General features: G+C 47.9%; 1 protein-coding gene and 1 pseudogene across 1 annotated transcript; both read right to left on the minus strand.

Moving 5' to 3' along the window:
* Window positions 1–2,973, minus strand: part of LOC103592993 — a 50,412-nt pseudogene extending 47,439 nt beyond the window's left edge.
* Window positions 2,974–6,602: 3,629 nt separating this feature from the next.
* AP2S1 (adaptor-related protein complex 2, sigma 1 subunit) lies at window positions 6,603–17,000 on the minus strand. The gene is made up of 5 exons (XM_008575897.1): window positions 16,892–17,000; window positions 13,152–13,301; window positions 7,933–8,046; window positions 7,191–7,250; window positions 6,603–6,984 (listed from the first exon to the last, which is right to left on the minus strand). The coding sequence occupies exons 1-5, from the start codon at window positions 16,892–16,894 to the stop codon at window positions 6,883–6,885; spliced, it is 429 nt and encodes a 142-aa protein (XP_008574119.1). The 5' UTR covers window positions 16,895–17,000; the 3' UTR covers window positions 6,603–6,882.
* Between the last annotated feature and the right edge of the window lie 377 nt (window positions 17,001–17,377).

A 17,377-nucleotide genomic window follows, 5' to 3' on the forward strand; every position in this document is an offset into this window, starting at 1 on the left:
AGATTAGGGATGCTCAACCTGTAATAATTAGTTGTTAGGAAACTTTTGATAATGTTCTCCAATGTTCATTGCAGCGTTCTTTACAATAGCCAAGAGTTGGAACCAGCCCAAATGTCCATCATCAGATGAGTGGATACGGAAAATGTGGTATATCTACACAGTGGAATACTACTCAGCTATAAAAACGAATGAAATACTGCCATTTGCAACAACGTGGATGGACCTTGAGAGAATTATATTAAGTGAAACGAGTCAGGCAGAGAAAAAGAAATACCACATGTTCTCACTTATTGGTGGGAGCTAAAACTAAATAAATAAATTCACACACACACACAAAAACTGGGGGGAGAAGAAGACATAACAATTACAGTTCCTTGAAGTTGACACGACAAGCAAACAGAAAGGACATTGTTGGGTGGGAGGGGGGAGAGGGAGGAGGGAGGGAGGTTTCAGTGATGGGCCACAATAATCAACCACATTGTATATCGACAAAATAAAATTAAAAAAAAAAACAAGCCTCTCATATTACAAATTAACTTAAACGTTCGGAACATAAATAAATAAGTAAATAAATAAATAAATCACCTTTGTAAAGGGCCAGGCTGTGGCTCACTTGGGAGAGTGTGGTGCTGATAACACCAAGGCCATGGGTTCGGATCTCTATATAGGCATGACCAGTTGGCTCACTTGGGAAAGCGTGGTGCTGACAACACCAAGTCAAGGGTTAAGATCCCCTTAATTGGCCATCCCTACATAGGGATCCGAACCCGTGGCCTTGGTGTTATCAGCACCACACTCTCCCAAGTGAGCCATGGACTGGCCCTAATAACACGACTTTTAAAAATGGTTCTGAAGCCCAAATGTTCATCAGCTGATGAATGGATAAACAAAATGTGGTCTATCCATGAAATAGAATATCACTGGGTCATAGGAAGGAATGAAGTACAAATACATGCTATGTTATGGATTAACCTTGAAAATGGGATGCTGAGTGAAACAAGCCAGTCATGAAGTCCACAGTGTACGATCCCACGAACATGAAATGTTCAGAATAGGCAAAACCACAAGATAGAAAGTAGATTAGTGGTTGCCTAAGGCTGGAGGGAGTGGGGAACGGGGCGTAACCACTTAATACCTATAGGGGTTGTTTTCAGGATGATGAAAATATTCTGGAACTAGATGGTGATGGTTGCACAATCTAGTGAATATACTAAAAATGACTGAATTGCACACTTTAAAAAGGTAAATTTTTTTTTTTTAAGATGATCGGTAAGGATCGTAGGATACGTTTACATGAAATATCGAGGATAGGCAAGTGCATGGAGACAGAGCGTAGATTAGTGGTTGCCAGAGGCTGGGGGAAGTGGGAGGGAGGCGATGGCTAAGGGTGCTGGGCTTCTTTTTAAGGTACTGAGTATGTTCTAAGGGCCAGCCCGGTGGCGCACTGGAGAGTGCGCTGCTTGGGAGCACATTGGCGGAGTGTTCGGATCCCATGTGGAGACCGGTTCCGCTCACTGGCTGAGCGCAGTACGGGTGCAACACCGAGGGTTTCGATCCCGTTGCTGGTCCCCGGTACGGGCGCGACACTGAGGGTTGCGATCCCATTACCGGTCAGTAAAAAAAAGACAAAAAGGAAAAAAATAAAATAAATAAAATTGATTGTAGCCACAATAATCAACCACATTGTATATCGACATAATAAAATAATAAGATAAAATTGATTGTAGTGATGGTTGCAAAACTCTGTGAATATACTAAAAACCGTCTAATTGTACACATTAAATGAGTGAATTGAATAATACGTGAATCTATCTCAACAAAGCTGTTATGAAATAAATAAATGGAATTTACCTTGCTGTTGCAAATACAAAAAGAAACCAACAAATCCTGGGCACAAGGGCCGGCCCGTGGCTTCCTGACTTCTGTGGTCTTTTGTGACTGGCTTCTTTCACTTGGCCTGTGGCTTCTGTGGCTTCCTGACTTCTGTGGTCTTTTGTGACTGGCTTCTTTCACTTGGCATAACGTTTCCAAGGTTCATCTATATTGTAGCGTGTTTCAGAAGTTAATTCCTTCCTATGGCCGAATAATATTCTCCCGTAAGGAGACAGCGTATCTTATTCGTCCACTCATCAGTTGATGGACATCTGCGTTGTCTCCCCCTTTTGGCTGCTGTGAATAAAGCTGCTATGAACATGCATGCGCAAGTTTTTGTGTGGACGTGTTTTTATTTCTCTTGGGTCAACAAGTAGGAGTGAGATTGCTGAGTCATAAGGGAAGTGAATGTTTAACGTTGTAAGAAACGGCCAGCCCCTTTTGCAGAGCTGCTGCACCGTTTTGCATTCCCCCCAGCAATGCATGAGAGTTCTAGTCGCTGTACATGTTTGCTGGCAGTATGTTTAAAATTAGCCTTTCTAATAGGTTTGTAGTGATCTCGGCAGCATTAAGCATGTGAATACTCTCCCCTGAACACACTTCTTTCACTTAATACAAGGAGGCTGCACTGACCGGCTGGTCCTGCCCTGTTTTCACTTCCTCGTTTCTCCTCTTTATCCTGACTTCTGATCGTTGAATAGCCCGCAGCCTCAGTTTTCAGATCTCTTCTCCTCTCTCTTCCACCCTGCTCTCTTGGTGATCTCAGCTGATCTCATGGCAGTGATCTCATCGGTGTTCTGGTGACTTCCAGACGTCTGTCTCCGGCCAGACTTCTCTCCCCAGCTCCAGACCCACACAGCCGCTGGCTCCTTGGCATCTCCCGCGGAAGTCCTAAGAGCTCAAACTCGACAGATTCCTCCCTCTGGCTTCTCACTTCTGTAAAGGGAGATTCCAATCTTCAAGACTTTCAGGTTGTAAAATCGAGACTGATCTTTGACTTCTCTCCCACCCTACATCAAATTGTCAGAAAATCCTGTTGACTCTACCTTCAAAACGTGCCCTGAATCTGATCCCTTCTCTCCTCCCATCACCAGCCTCCATCCTGGCCCAGGTATCACCTCCTCACTGGCCTCTGCTCCTGTCCTTGACTTTCCTTGCTTCAGATTTGCCCCCAAACCTTCCCGTGCCCCAAATACTGAATGACTCCACATACATGAAATGTCCAGGCAAGTCCATAGGGACAGAAAATAGATTAGTGGTTGCCTAGGGCCGGGTGAATGAGCGGTGATGGATAAAGGGTAAGGTTTCCTTTTGGGTGATGAGTATGTTCTAAAATGGATTACAACTCTGTTAATATGCTAAAAACCACTGAATTGTACACCATAAATGGGTGGGTTGTATGATATGTAAGTTATATCTTAATAAAGCTGTTACTGCTCATCCCCAGACCCTCCAAAACAAAAAACCCTTCACAGAATAAACCCAATGTCTTCACCACAGGCCCTGTGTGATCTGCCTTCCCCCTCCCAGCCTCAACCCCACTATTTCTCTGAACACATTGCCTCCACTCTCCCCTTCCCTGACTCTGTTCCAGCCACCCTGGCCTCCTTCATGTTCTGCCCCAGAGCCTTTGCATTTGCTGTTCCCTCTGCTTAGAATTTCTTTCCTGGCTAATCTAGCCAGAGTGGAGGTTTTGTTTGTTTGTTTGTTTGTTTGTTTTGGCAGCTGGCCAATACAAGAAATCAAATCCTGGACCTCAGTATTATCAACACCATGCTCTAACCACTGAACTAACCGGCCAGCCCCCCAGAGTGGGTTTTTGATGCTAAGAAAACCAACTCTTGCTCTCTGCTTCTGCCATCTCACAATGTGATACCCTGCGTGACCACCAAAGACGACCCTCACCAGATGCATTCCCTAGATCTTGGACTTCCAGCCTCTGAAACTAGGAAGGGTGGGCCGGCCCATGGCTCACTCAGTAGAGTGTGGTGCTGATAACACCAAGGCCGCGGGTTCGGATCCCATATAGGGATGGCTGGTTTGCTCACTGGCTGAGCAAGGTGCTGACAACACCAAGCCAAGGGTTGAGATCCCCTTACCGGTCATCTTTAAAAAAAAAAAAAAAAAAAAAAAAACTAGGAAGGGGAAGGAGGCCAAGGTGGATTAGGAGGAAGGAAGCAGGTGCTACCAGGAAGAGTTGGAAAATTTCTGAAATAAAGGCAAAGATCTCTTCTTACAGAAAATATCCCCTTTTCAAGGCCTCTTTCTTCCTACCCCCCAGTAAAATCTTGTCAAAAATCCACATTTGTGGGCCGGCCCGTGGCTCACTCGGGAGAGTGCGGTGCTGATAACACCAAGGCCACGGGTTCGGATCCCACATAGGGATGGCCGGTTCACTCCCTTGGGAGAGCGTGGTGCTGACGACACCAAGTCAAGGGGTAAGATCCCCTTACCGGTCATCTTTTAAAAAAAAAAAATCCACATTTGTCATTAATCCTTTGTGTAGAATTCATATGTTGAAAAGCAATGGCTGGATCATGGAGTAGAAATTGTATGACTGACTTCCTAATTTTCCCAATATATTTCTCATACGGTGAAGAAGAAAAAAAAAAAAGACCCAGAGTATATCTTATAAATATATTTCAATAAAGTTCAATGTTAAAACCTCTCCAAAAAAACCCCACAACTCAGGGGCCAGCCCGTGGCTCACTCGGTAGAGTGTGGTGCTGATAACACCAAGGCCACGGGTTCAGATCCCATATAGGGATGGCCGGTTTGCTCACTGGGTGAGCCTGGTGCTGACAACACCAAGCCAAGGGTTGAGATCCCCTTACCGGTCGTCTTTTAAAAAAACAAACAAACAAACAAAGAAAAACCCACAACTCTTATGCAGACACCATGTGTCTGTCGTTTTGCAGTAGGTAGAATAATGGCTTCCTGAGGCCGGCCTGTGGCTCACTTCGGAGAGTGCAGTGCTGATAACACCAAGGCCACGGGTTCGGTTATTTAAAAAAAAAAAAAAAAAAAGAGGAGAATGGCTTCCTAAAATGTCCATGTCCAAATTCCTGGAACCTGTGAATATATTAACTCACATGGCAAAAGGGATTTTGCAGATGTGATTATGTTAAGGATCAGATCATCCAGGTGGGATTTTTCTGCAATCCCAGGAGTCCTTATGAATGAAATGGGAGTAGGAGAGCCAGAGTGGGGGGGGGGAGAGAGAGAGAGAGGCATGCTATGCCGCTGCAGGGCCAGGGCTTGGATCCCTATATAGGGATGACGGTTAGCTCACTTGGGAGAGCGTGGTGCTGACACCACCAAGTCAAGGGTTAAGATCCTCTTACTGGTCATCTTTTTTAACAACAACAAAAAAGAAGATGCTATGCTGCTGGCTTTGAAGATAGAGGATGGGGCTACATGCCAAGGACTGCAGGCAGCCTCCAGAAGCTCAAAAAGACAAGGAAATGGATTCTCCCCTAGATGTTCCAGACAGCTCTGCTGACACCTTGATTTTAACCCAACGAAACCCACTTTGGACTTCTCACTTCTAGAATTATAATAAGTTTGTGTTGTTTTAGGCCACTAAGTTTGTAATTTGTTACAGCAGAAATAGAAAGCTAATAAACTGTTATATATCTATAAAAATGCCTGATACAAAGGAATTCATTTCGCCAGGCCTGTGTCCCCACATGTGAAACAATTATGGCTTATTTTCCACTTCTGCAGACACCTTCGCTTCTCTGACAGTGCACTGGACACAGCAGGCTCTTAATGTCTGTGGAACGAATGCATGCTTACTAATGTCAAGCACAATTTTAAACTTTCTCCTAGATTAGCTCATTTAATCCTCAAACACATCAGTGAGACAAAAACTATTAGCCCATTTTCCAGATGAAAAATGGAGGCAAAAGAGGATGACTTACCCAAAGATCACACAGCTGCTAAGTGGCTGACATTAATAAGAGCGGATGTGTGACCAGAGTTGTTCTCAGCTCGCCAAGGACACTAGTCATAGGTGCAGCCAGCAGCCATAACACTCTGCTGTCAACAGGCATGGAAGCCACAATTCTGGAGGGCACTAGAAACACCCAGGGGTGTTTCCTATTGTCACAATGGCCAGAGGGCCACTTCTGACACTTGGTGGGACGAAGCCAGAAGTCCAGTCATTCCAGGGACAGTCTCACAATGAAGAATTGTCCTAGCACAAATGCCAACAGTGCTGTTGCTGAGAAACGCAAAACACTAAGCATAGTGCCTACACTTCCAATGACTGCCGGATCTGGTAGCTAAAAACAAGGATTCTGGAGCCGCCTGCCTGGGCTCAAAACAAGCCTGATTTGGCCACTGACTAGCTATGTGACCTTGGGCAAGACTTTTAATCTTCCTGGGCTCAGTGGTCTCACCTGAAAAATGGGGATGATAATAGTCCTTTCTTCATAACCTTGAGAGCATTAAGTATGGTAATACATGTCAGTCAACTAGAACAAGACCTGGGAGATACCCCGTGCTATTAAATGTTAGCTGTACTATTATTTTATTAGCAGGTGCTTGGTCCCCTTCCAGTCTTGGGGTCCCTTTGTGGACAGGAGCAGGTTTGAAGCGTGCCTGGGTCCTCCACCTTGATCAGCACGAGGAGTATTTGTTGACTGACCGACTGACGGACTGAGGGCAAGGCACCCTAAGTGTCTATGGCTCCCAGAGAAGACAGGCAAGGGCTCAAAGACAGCAAGACCAGGGGGGACCATAGGTTTATTGGGGGCTCCATGCACACACACTCACAGCATCACACAACCACAGCACAGTTACTCGGAACATACAAGGTGGCCTCCACCCATAGTTGGGGCCCAGAGGCAGTGGGGCGCAGTCTTCTCCCTTGTGGCCCAGACCCAGCTGGGTCCCTTCCTCCTGGGCAGCGGAAGGAAGAGGCTGCTGGGATGGGCTGCAGGCCTGGAAAGGGGAAGCGAGCAGGCAAGTCCGGGAGGGGCTGGGGCCTGGAGGACTCGCCTGCCTTCACTCCAGGGACTGCAGCATCAGCAGCTGTTTCAGCACCTTCGTCTGGCTTGTCTCACGGATTTCCCCAGCCAGGAACATCTCGTCCACAACTGTATAAACCTGTGTAAAGGGAGGCCAAGGAAGAGACCCTGGTGTGAAAGAAAGGCCCCCTGGCGATGCTGGTCCTGACCTTGGAAGCTAGGGGCTCTGATGCCCCAAGAGGCAGGAAATAGACCTCAGCAGAGGCACTAGGCAGCTAAAGGGCTCAGGCCAGCCTCCTTCCCCCTCCTTCAGCTCCTTCATCCTCATCTTCACCAGGAGCCTACCTTGTAGAAGTTGAACACCAGGTCCAGCTCACAGACATTATGGAAATATTCGTTTAAGACCTGGGAGAGTAAGACAGAGATGGTAAGAGGTGGGCAGGGAGAGAGGAAGACATACACATACAGAGACAGGAATGAAGGTCATCAGAAAGAGACAAAACAGGCTGGCTGGTGAGCTCCGTTGGTTAGAGCGTGGCGTTATAACACCAAGGTCAAGGGCTCGGATCCCCACACCAGCCAGCTGCCAAATAATAAATAAATAAACAAGAGACAAAATGACAGAGAGAGACCAACGGGGAGGAAGGGAGGAGAGGACAGAGACAGAGAGAAACAGGAACAAAGATCATCATAAAGAGACGGCAAAAAAAGAGAAACCTAAAAAGAGGGCGAGAGAGAGACGAAAGAGAAACAAAAGCAAAGATCATCGGGTAACCACAGAGGAAGATGGCAAAAAAGACAGACTGAGGCACAAGGACAACAAGACAGATGGAGAGGTGGCTGGCTGGCTGGGCAGAGACAGAAAGACGGAGACAGAGATGGACACGGATGGTGGCACGGTGACCGCAGCTGGCTGCAGCAGCCACAGAGAGAGAGACAAAAAGGAACAGCAAGGTGGGGAGGGAAAGACGGAGTCCCACCCACCACTGAGGGCAGGGCTGAGGAGGGACCGGGGATGGTTCCTGGGATCTGAGGGACAGCCACCCTAGAGCTGCTTGCCCGTCCGCCCCTCCCGCCCCCCACGCACCTCCACGAAGTTGTGGATGGCCTCCAGGTAGGCCAGGTTGTTGTCGTTGACGTCCACGCAGATGCAGAAGTAGAGGCCAGCGTAGCGTCGGTAAATGATCTTAAAGTTCCGGAACTATGGGGCAGAGAGGCGGTCAGCGACAGAGCATACCCAGGACCCAACGTCTGGGCAGAGTGGGGCCAAAACATTGAGTCCCTCACTCCACCTGTACCCAGTCCTGTGCTAGGGCACAGTAGTGACTGAAGCAGGCCCTGCCCTGCCCTCTCAGGGCTCACATTCTCGTGGAGGAAGACCCATTCCCAGAGTATCATCCCAGAGTGGGTAGGACTGGGTTGATGGAGCACAGAGGAGGTGTCTAACCCACTCTGAACCTGGGAGTCAGTGAGCACCTCCTGGTGGAGGGTGTGTCTGAACTGAGACCTAGAGGACAGGCAGAGGGAACAGCATGTGCAAAAACCCAGGGCCAAGGGGGACCCTGGCATGTTCAGCAGCCTCCATCTAACCTTGCCACTCCCTTAGGGCTGGCCAGTTAGCTAAGTTGGTCAGATTGCAGTCTTGCAACACCAAGGTTGAGGGTTCAGCTCCCTGTACCGGCCAGCCACCAAAAACAAAATAAAACAAACAAACAAAAGCCAACCTTGCCACTCCATTCTGTGACTTAATGCTATCTCTGCAGAGAGTCAAATTCCTTAGCCTGGAATTAATTCAATCATTCTACCTGTGATGGGCAGTGCCAGGGTCAGCACCGTAACTAAGACAACTCTGGGCTCTGCCCTCACTGAACTGTAATGTATATATAAATATTAGAATACAACCTATGAATAAATGTGCCTGGACCAGCACGCAGACTCGAATTTTATATAAAAAGATAAACAAATACAGACTTCGATAAGCAGGAGTTGCAAAGTACAGTATCTTCAGCTACAATCTGAAAAATACCAGCTCCAGGCCTCAGATGTGTGTGCGCGACACCATCTGGTGGCAACTGTGAGTGCCAACATTAGTCCTTTGATTTTTACTCATTTTTTTCAGCTCTTACTTTTGTTGATTTCTATGTCGCTGGTCCCTGACTTACAATGGTTCGACTTAACAAATTTTTGACTTTACAATGTATTTATCAGGGTATTAAACACACTTTTGACTTACAATGGGTTTATCAGGATGTAACCCCATGGTAAGTTGAAGAGCATCTGTACTCTGAGTATGGTTTTATTGTTTTGTTTTTGTTGTTTTTTTGTTTTTTAGATGACCGGTAAGGGGATCTTAACCCTTGACTTGGTGTTGTCAGCACCACGCTCCAATGTATTTATCAGGGTATTAAACACACTTTTGACTTACAATGGGTTTATCAGGATGTAACCCCATGGTAAGTTGAAGAGCATCTGTACTCTGAGTATGGTTTTATTGTTTTGTTTTTGTTGTTTTTTTGTTTTTTAGATGACCGGTAAGGGGATCTTAACCCTTGACTTGGTGTTGTCAGCACCACGCTCTCCCGAGTGAGCCACGGGCCGGCCCTTGAGTATGTTTTCTAATGTTATTACAGAAATGCTTATACATACTCCATGTACAAATGACCTGACACTGATCAACTCTCCCCTTTTCTGGAAATTCTGCTTTTCCTGCTCTCATCCTCCTGGCTCCCTACGACTCCTCTGGCAGCTGTTTCATCTCTGCAGCTTCCTCATCTTGTTTAAAATTTCCTGGCTTCTCAGGGATCTGCCCCAGACCCTCATCTCTTTTCCAGCTACACACTTTCAGAGAAGTCTCCTCCTGCAGGCTGGGGCAGGTGCCCCCTCGGAAGTCCCCCATCCACTGCCCACTGCCCACCCCTGCCCTATCCCAGCCCTGACCACTCCAGGTTGTCACTGTCTGGGGATGGGTCTGTCTCCCCGTTGGGCTGTGAGCCTGTGAGGGAAGCTGGGGGTGTCATGCTGTGTCCCCAGCACAATCCTGCACAGGTCTGCCATGGAATAGGTGCTGTGGCAGGCAGAATACTGGCCCCCAAAGATGTCCACATCCTAATCCCTGGATCCTGTGAATATGCTACCTCACATGGCAAAAAGGGACTTTGCAGGTGTGAAGTTAAAGTTTGTGATGGAGAGATTATCCTGGATCATTCAGGGGGGACCAATGTAATCACAGAGGTTCTTCTAAAGGAAAGAGGGAGTTGGGACAGTGTGGGTCAGATAGAGGGAAGGTGGAAGATGCTATGCTGTTGGCTTTGAAGATGAAGGAAGGCGCCATAAGCTGAGGACTACAGATGGCCTCTAAAGCTAGAAAAAGCAAGGAAACAAACATATTCTCCCCTAGAGCCTACGGAAGGAACACAGCCCTGCCAACCCATTTTGGACCTCAAGAACTATATAACAATCTGTGCTGTTTTAAGCCACTAAGCTCGTAGTAATTTGTGACAGCATCCATAGGAATTAATACAGGTGCTAAGGAATGTGTATTAGATGAATGAACAAGAGGAAGTAAGGAGGGATAGCCTGGATCTGGGCTGGCTACTCATCCCTTGTTTTCCTCGCACAGGCCCCCTCCTCCAGGAAGCCTGCCCTGATCTCAGTCTCTAAGGGAGACATTATTTAATTTCGCTTCCACCTGATACTCCTGAGTTTGTGGGGAGTGGGACCAACTCTCTGTTGTTCCCCACCATATCCCTTCCTCCAGGAAGCCCTCCCTAACTCCCAGGCTGCGTCAGGTGACCTCTCCGCTGCCCAGCGACAAGGCCCTTCCATCCCAGCCCTGCTGACTGTGGTTAGATGGGCCTATGTCCCTCACTGAACTGTGAGCTCCAGGAAAGAGCACAAGGCTGTCTCGGTCAGCACTGCGCTGGCCACGGAGGAGGGACGCAGCAGTGTTTGGTAAATAAATGCGCCAATGAACAAATGAATGGATGAATGGGCCTGGATCCTGCAGAAACCTAAGGCCTGAGGGTCAGGCTCCCTTGTGACATTCTCATTTGACCTGCCGACCTTTCTGGCTGCCCCTGTCTATTCAGGCCTCGCTGACCACTCGCATTCCAGCACTCAGTGTAGAACCTGGCACTGCACTGGCAGTGAGACACCCCCACCTCCTCCGCCCTCATTCTCTCTCCCGCCACCCCATGGGATTACTCTTGGCAAAGCCACCAGTGACCTCCGCTAGACACATTTTCCTCTTACCTGCTGGGACACCAAAATCTCTTGGTTTTCCTCTACTGCCTCACCTTCCTGCCTCTAGACACGACCCTTTTCTCTTCTTTGTTCTATCCTCAGTCCCTGATGAGTCCTTTGGCTTTGGTTCCTCTTTATGTGCAGAAACTGCCACATTTTATTTTTTTTAAAGATGACCGGTAAGGGGATCTTAACCCTTGACTTGGTGATGTCAGCACCACGCTCACCCAGTGAGCTAACCGGCCATCCCCATGTAGGGATCTGAACCCGTGGCCTCGGTGTTATCAGCACCACACTCTCCCGAGTGAGCCACGGGCCGGCCCCTAGAAACTTCCACATTTTGATATCCTGCCCAGCCCTCTCCCTGAACTCTGACTCATCACTCCCTCCTGGACATCTCCACTGAGATGTGAACAGACACCTTGGACCTGACTTTCCCAACACCTCTTTCTTAATCTTCACCCTCAACCTGCTCTTCCCTAACTTTGCTCCATCACAGAAAATGACACCTCCATCTGACTGGGGACTCAAGCTGAAAATCTGGTGGTCACGCTGGCTCCTCTTTCTCCCATACTCCACATCCAATCCTCAGCCCTTCAGATGGCTCAACCTCCAAAATGCTGCTTGCCACCCCCCTGCTTCCCTGCTGGTCCAGTCACCAGCATCTCACCTGGACCACTGCAGGCACGTCCTGAGTGGTCCCCCGCTTCTGCTCTGGCCACTACAGGGTATCCCTAAAGCTCTAGTCAACCCACATCCCTCCTCTGCACAAAACCCTCCCATGGTTTCCTCCACACTCAGAGAAAAAGCGAAGTCTCCCTGAGATCCAGAAGGCTCCGCATCATCCACCCATTATCTTTTGCCCTCATCTCCTCCCATCCTGCTCCCTGACTTCTTCCACCTTAGACACAGCTGGCTTTCTTGCTATTCCCGGAATGCCCAAAGTGTGTTTCTGCCTCAGGGCCTTTGTACTTGTTCCCTTGGCTTGGAACGTTCCTTTCTCAGATGTCATCTTTCACTCCCTCGACTCCTTCAGGCCTTGGCTCAAATGTCACCTTTTCAGCCATCCCTCCTGACCAAGTATTCAAACCCGTACGCCACTCCCCAGTATGTACCCCTAGCACTGCCACCCTCTCAATGCTGCTTATTTTTCTCCCTGGCATTTATCACCACTCGATACACTACAACTTCTACTATCTGTCTCCCACCAACCAGAACTTCAGCTCTCCAAGGGTAGGGACTTGTGTCTGTAATGTTCACTGCTGTATCCCCAGTGCCTAGAACAGTGCCTGGCACATAGCTGGCGCTCTGTAAATATTTGTTGAATTCTGCAGACAATCAGCCTGGTCTCTTGAACAGGTTGATGTCATGGGAATAAAACCAGGAGACTAAACTTCTAGATTAAAAGAGACCAGAGACAGAGCAACCAAAAGCAATGCAAGACCCTCCACTGACTTTGAAAAAATCAGCTTTGAAGATTTGGGGAAATTTAAATATTGACTGGGTTTTAGAGTAATATCAAGGAAATATTACTAATTTTATCAGATCTGAGAAAGATATTGTGGTGACGTAGGGAAATGCCTTTCTTTTTTGAGATGCACCCTGAAATATTTAGGAATGAAATGTGATGATGCCTGTAATTTAACTTAAAATACTGCAGCAAGGAAAATTTGTTATACTGTTCTCTCTACTTTTGTGTGTTTGAACATTTCAACAGTAACTTTTAAAAAGGCACCAGAAAAAAAATTCTTTAGCAAAAAATAAAATAAAAGAAGGTAGAGCAAAAAGGCAAAATATTAATACTGAATAAATCTGAGGAGTGGGTATAGGTACATGAATCTTCAATCTGTTTTTCCTTCTCACTGTACTAATCTGTTTGTAATTTTTCACAATGAAAAGTACCAAAAGAGGGAAGGAAGAAAGCAACCTAAAAGCACGTTGAGTGAATAATGTATGAAGGAGAGTCTAAGGGACTATGGCAATTAGAGGTTGGGCAGGAGGCAGGGAAAAAGAGGTCACAAGGAAGCAGGGAGTTGTGGGAGGCATGGGAGGGGGTCCCGTCACCTCCACAAAGTTGGTGTGTTTGGCATCTCGGACGGTGACCACCGCGTGCACCTCCTCAATCAACTTCTGTTTCTCATCGTCATCAAACTGCATGTACCACTTGGCCAGGCGCGTCTTGCCCGCCCGATTCTGGATGAGGATGAAGCGGATCTGGAGGCAGCAGGAGGAGGAGGTGAAAGTGGCAGGGAAGGCGGGCCAGGGCTAGGCAGGCACTGCCCCACGGCCCCACCCATCCTCACAGGGGAGATAAGGCTCAGGGCCTCCCTGCTGCCAGCCTTCCAGGGGTCTCGGCTGCACCGCGGAGCCCAGCCAGGCCAGCCTGGCCAACGCTTGGTCCCAAGTCCCTCCAACACCCAGGTGGAATAATTTCCCTTCCACCAAGTGGCTGACTTTAGAGTCCCCAAGTCCCAGGCTCTACCACCTCTTGTCTGCCTATCTCAGCCTCAGTTTCCTCACCAGCAAGTTCATCTTCCTCACCAGAAGAGTCATCTTACTGTGGTGTTTTGAAGGTTAAATAAGTTTATGAACTTAGTTCAGTGGCTGGCGTGTAGGAGGCACACAATAAATGTTTGAGTTTCAGACATCTTTGGTTTGAGTCCCAGTTCTGCCACTTCTTTTTTCTTTTTGCTTACTAATTTTTTTTAAATTGAAATATAATTCAGATACCATAAAATTCACCCACTTAAAATGTAGATAGTTCAATGGTTTTTAGTATATTCATTTAGTATATTACAGAGTTGTGTAAAAATCACCACTATCTAATTCCTGATCATTTTCATCACCCCAAAAAGAAACCCCCCAACTAGCAGTCACTCTCCGTTCCCTCAGCCCCTGGCAACCACTAAACCTGTCTGTATGGACTTGCCTAATCCAAACATTTCATAAAAATGGAATCATTTAAAATGTGGCTTTTGTGACTAGCTTCTTTCACTTAGCATGTTTTCAAGGTTCCTTCGTGTTGTAGCATGTATCAGTGCATACTTCCTTCCTTTTTTTTTGGCTGCTGGCTGGTATGGGTCACTTTGTTTCTTCATATGGCTGAATAATATTCCATTGTATAGATCTACAATCTTGCTTATCCATTCATCAGTTGATGAATATTTGGGTTGTTCCCACTTTTTGGCTATTACAAATATGTTGCTATAAACAGTTGTCTACAAGTTTTTGTGTAGACATGTGTTTTATTTCTCTTGGGCATATACTTAGGAAAATTGCTGGATCATATAGTAGTAACTCGATGTTTAACTCTCTCAGGAATTGCTGAACTATTTTCCAAAGCATCTGTCACTTCTTAAATGCTTGGTGCCTGAGTTTATTACGAGGAGTAAAAAATCTGATGGTACTTCAAAAAGTTCATGGAAAATAGAACTGAAATATCATATGACTCTTTCCAGGAACTTTCTGAAGCACCCTTAGATATGAGAAGTACCCAAAACAGTGCCTGGCTCAGATTATGTGCTCTATTTTAGCTATAGTTATCATCAGTTATGGCTAGGAAATTTATTGTGATTCTGAAAAGCCAGGTCAACCGTCATAGGGCTACTGTGAAAACTGAATAAGTTACTGCCAGAAGTGTTTAGCATAGTGCCTGTTACACACTGAACACTCAATGAAATTAGCTATCACTACGACTGAGAGGCTAAGAGCACAGACTCCAGAGCCAAAACAAATCCTGGCACTGCCAGTTACTGGTTGTGTGTCCATCGACAGATCACTTAACCCCTCTGGGCCTCAGTTTTCCCTTCTATATAATGGATGTGATAGTATCTCCCTCATAGGACTTTGCACGGGTTAATAAACACAAGAGGTATAGTACAGTGACTAGCAATACTAAGTGTCACATAAGTACTAGCTCTTAGCGTTATAATTTGTCATTATTTGACTTTGAGAAAACCATAGCCCAAGCTCACCCAGCTAGGAAGCTCTGGGCCCCATTCTGATTCAGACAGCCATACTTACGCTCATTTTATTTATTTTTTATTTTACTTTATTTTTTTCAAAAAGATGACCGGTAAGGGGATCTTAACCCTTGACTTGGTGTTGTCAGCACCACGCTCACCCAGTGAGCTAACCGGCCATCCCTATATAGGAATCCGAACCCGTGGCCTTGGTGTTATCAGCACCACACTCTCCTGAATGAGCCACGGGCCGACCTGTTATGCCCATTTTATAGATGAGAAAACTGAGGTTCAGGGAAAGAAGTCTCACAGACAAAAAGCAGAGCTGGGAATCCAAAAGCTTTGCTCTGAACCTCTTCATCCCAATTTGTGGGAGCCCCACCCTTTAACAGGTGTCCACTCTCTTCCCTAAGCCTCATTCTCCACACGCTCACTTCCTCCTCCCCCAACTAACCAAGCTAGACAGGAACAGGATATTACATTCTCCTTCCAAGAACTTCTTCTGCTGAGCCAGGGAAAACCACTTCCTAGCAAGGCAGATGTACCAGGGGGGAAAGGGGGTGGGGGGAAACACAACAAGCAGCCACAGGCTGGGGTCAGAGCCAGAGATATATGGGACATACAGGAAAAAGAGCTAGAAGCGAGCCTGCGGAGGTGAGAAAAAGCTCTGCCTCTTACTCCCAAATTCCCTTACATACCTCTTGCTGTTTCTCTTCCCAATTAGATTCTCTCCATCTCAGGGAATCCACTCTGAGAATGCCCTTCCCTCCTGCATTCTCCTTCCCTGTATCCCATCACCTTCCTCTGGAGTTGTTCCCTTTTGACCTCCGCATTATTAGTTTCAGTTCGTCTTGCAGGCCTCAGTGGGCCTTTTATTAGGGACAGCACTTCTCCAAATCCAAGGCATCCTCCCTTTTTCCAAAGGTCATGTGTTGCCTTAGGAGACCCTCCTGTTCCTTGGAAAGACTTCTCCCCTAATCTGACATCCTCCCCCATTCATTTTCTTTCCCTACTACCTGCCCAAAGAACTCTTTCTTAGTTCTAAAACCCCAATCTGGGGGACAGGGGAAACCCCCGATCCAATGTTCAGTCATTTCTCTAATAGCCCCCTCCCAAAATCTCACACCTCTAAGCCTACTTCCTACTCCACAAGACCTCTGCTCTTGGAAAGACCCACTCAATTCCTCCCCATTCATTTCTGGTATCCCCTTCCTACCTCCAAGCCTTCTCTCCTTCTGCAGCACACTTTCTCTGACTATAAAGCCTCATCCCCTACAGTTGCCTACTTCCTGTCTCCTGTGCCCACTGTCTTCCCCTCGAGACTCTCTCTCATCAGCAATATTCCGCCCATGCTTCAACACTCCCTTTCCGCCTTCAGTGTCAGCTCCTTGCCTCTGGAGACCCATCCCATCAGGAGACCTCCTTCCCCTTCCAATGTCTTCCCTTCTCCAATTCTCCCGCCACACTCCCCGACAGCCCTCCTCTTGTGACGCCCCCTCCCTACCTCCAATTCTTTCTACCCCCGCGACCGTGCCTTAACGAGTCGCCTCACCGGTTTCTAACGCCCCCAGCCATCTGCAATGTCTCCGACCCTCATGGCCCTTTTCCCCTTGGCACCCCTTCCCCAATGCTCCCTGGCCTCGAGACCCCCGGTGCACGCCCGCGCGCAGAATCACGGCCCTATATTCCTCCTGGCCCTTGATCGGCCCCATCCGGAGAGCCCGCGCCCGGCCCAGACCATTCGCGGCAGGGGTGGGGGGCTTGTCAGCGCCTGACTTAGCCTTGACTCTTTGCACGTGGGACCCCCTCCACCCGTCCCCTGCGTGGGCGAGCCCCCGTTACCATGGCGACCCCCGTCCGGACCCCAGCGGTCCGGTTCCCGCGGCGACCGGGCGGCTCCGGCTCTGGCTGCAGTTGGGAAACCCAGGGCTAGAACGGACTTCCGGCAGAAGAATCCGCCTGCCCTCTCGCGCGCAGCCCTCTGGGAGTTGTAGTTTCACGAATGAGTTTGTTCGTCCAGGCGGCAAGCCGAGAGGGAATGGGTCGGGCCCGCGTCCCAGCACGCTGTGCGACTGTCTTTTCCTACCAAACGAGTCAGACCCCAAAATGTATGCTGGGAGTTGTGGGCGAACGTCTCTCCGGAGGACTACAATTCCCGACATGCTCGACAGCCAGTGAGGAGGGGATGCATTGTGGGGAATGTAGTTCTGGTAGCTCCCTACCCCCACCCACCTCCACACCGAGGGAGAAGGGCATACCGGGAACAATAGTTTTATATAAGAATGTGGGGGGGGGGGGGGGGGGGGGGGGGGGGGGGGGGGGGGGGGG

The sequence above is a fragment of the Galeopterus variegatus genome, unplaced genomic scaffold, assembly GCF_000696425.1.
Source record: "Galeopterus variegatus unplaced genomic scaffold, G_variegatus-3.0.2 Scaffold1254, whole genome shotgun sequence".
NCBI lineage: Eukaryota > Metazoa > Chordata > Mammalia > Dermoptera > Cynocephalidae > Galeopterus > Galeopterus variegatus.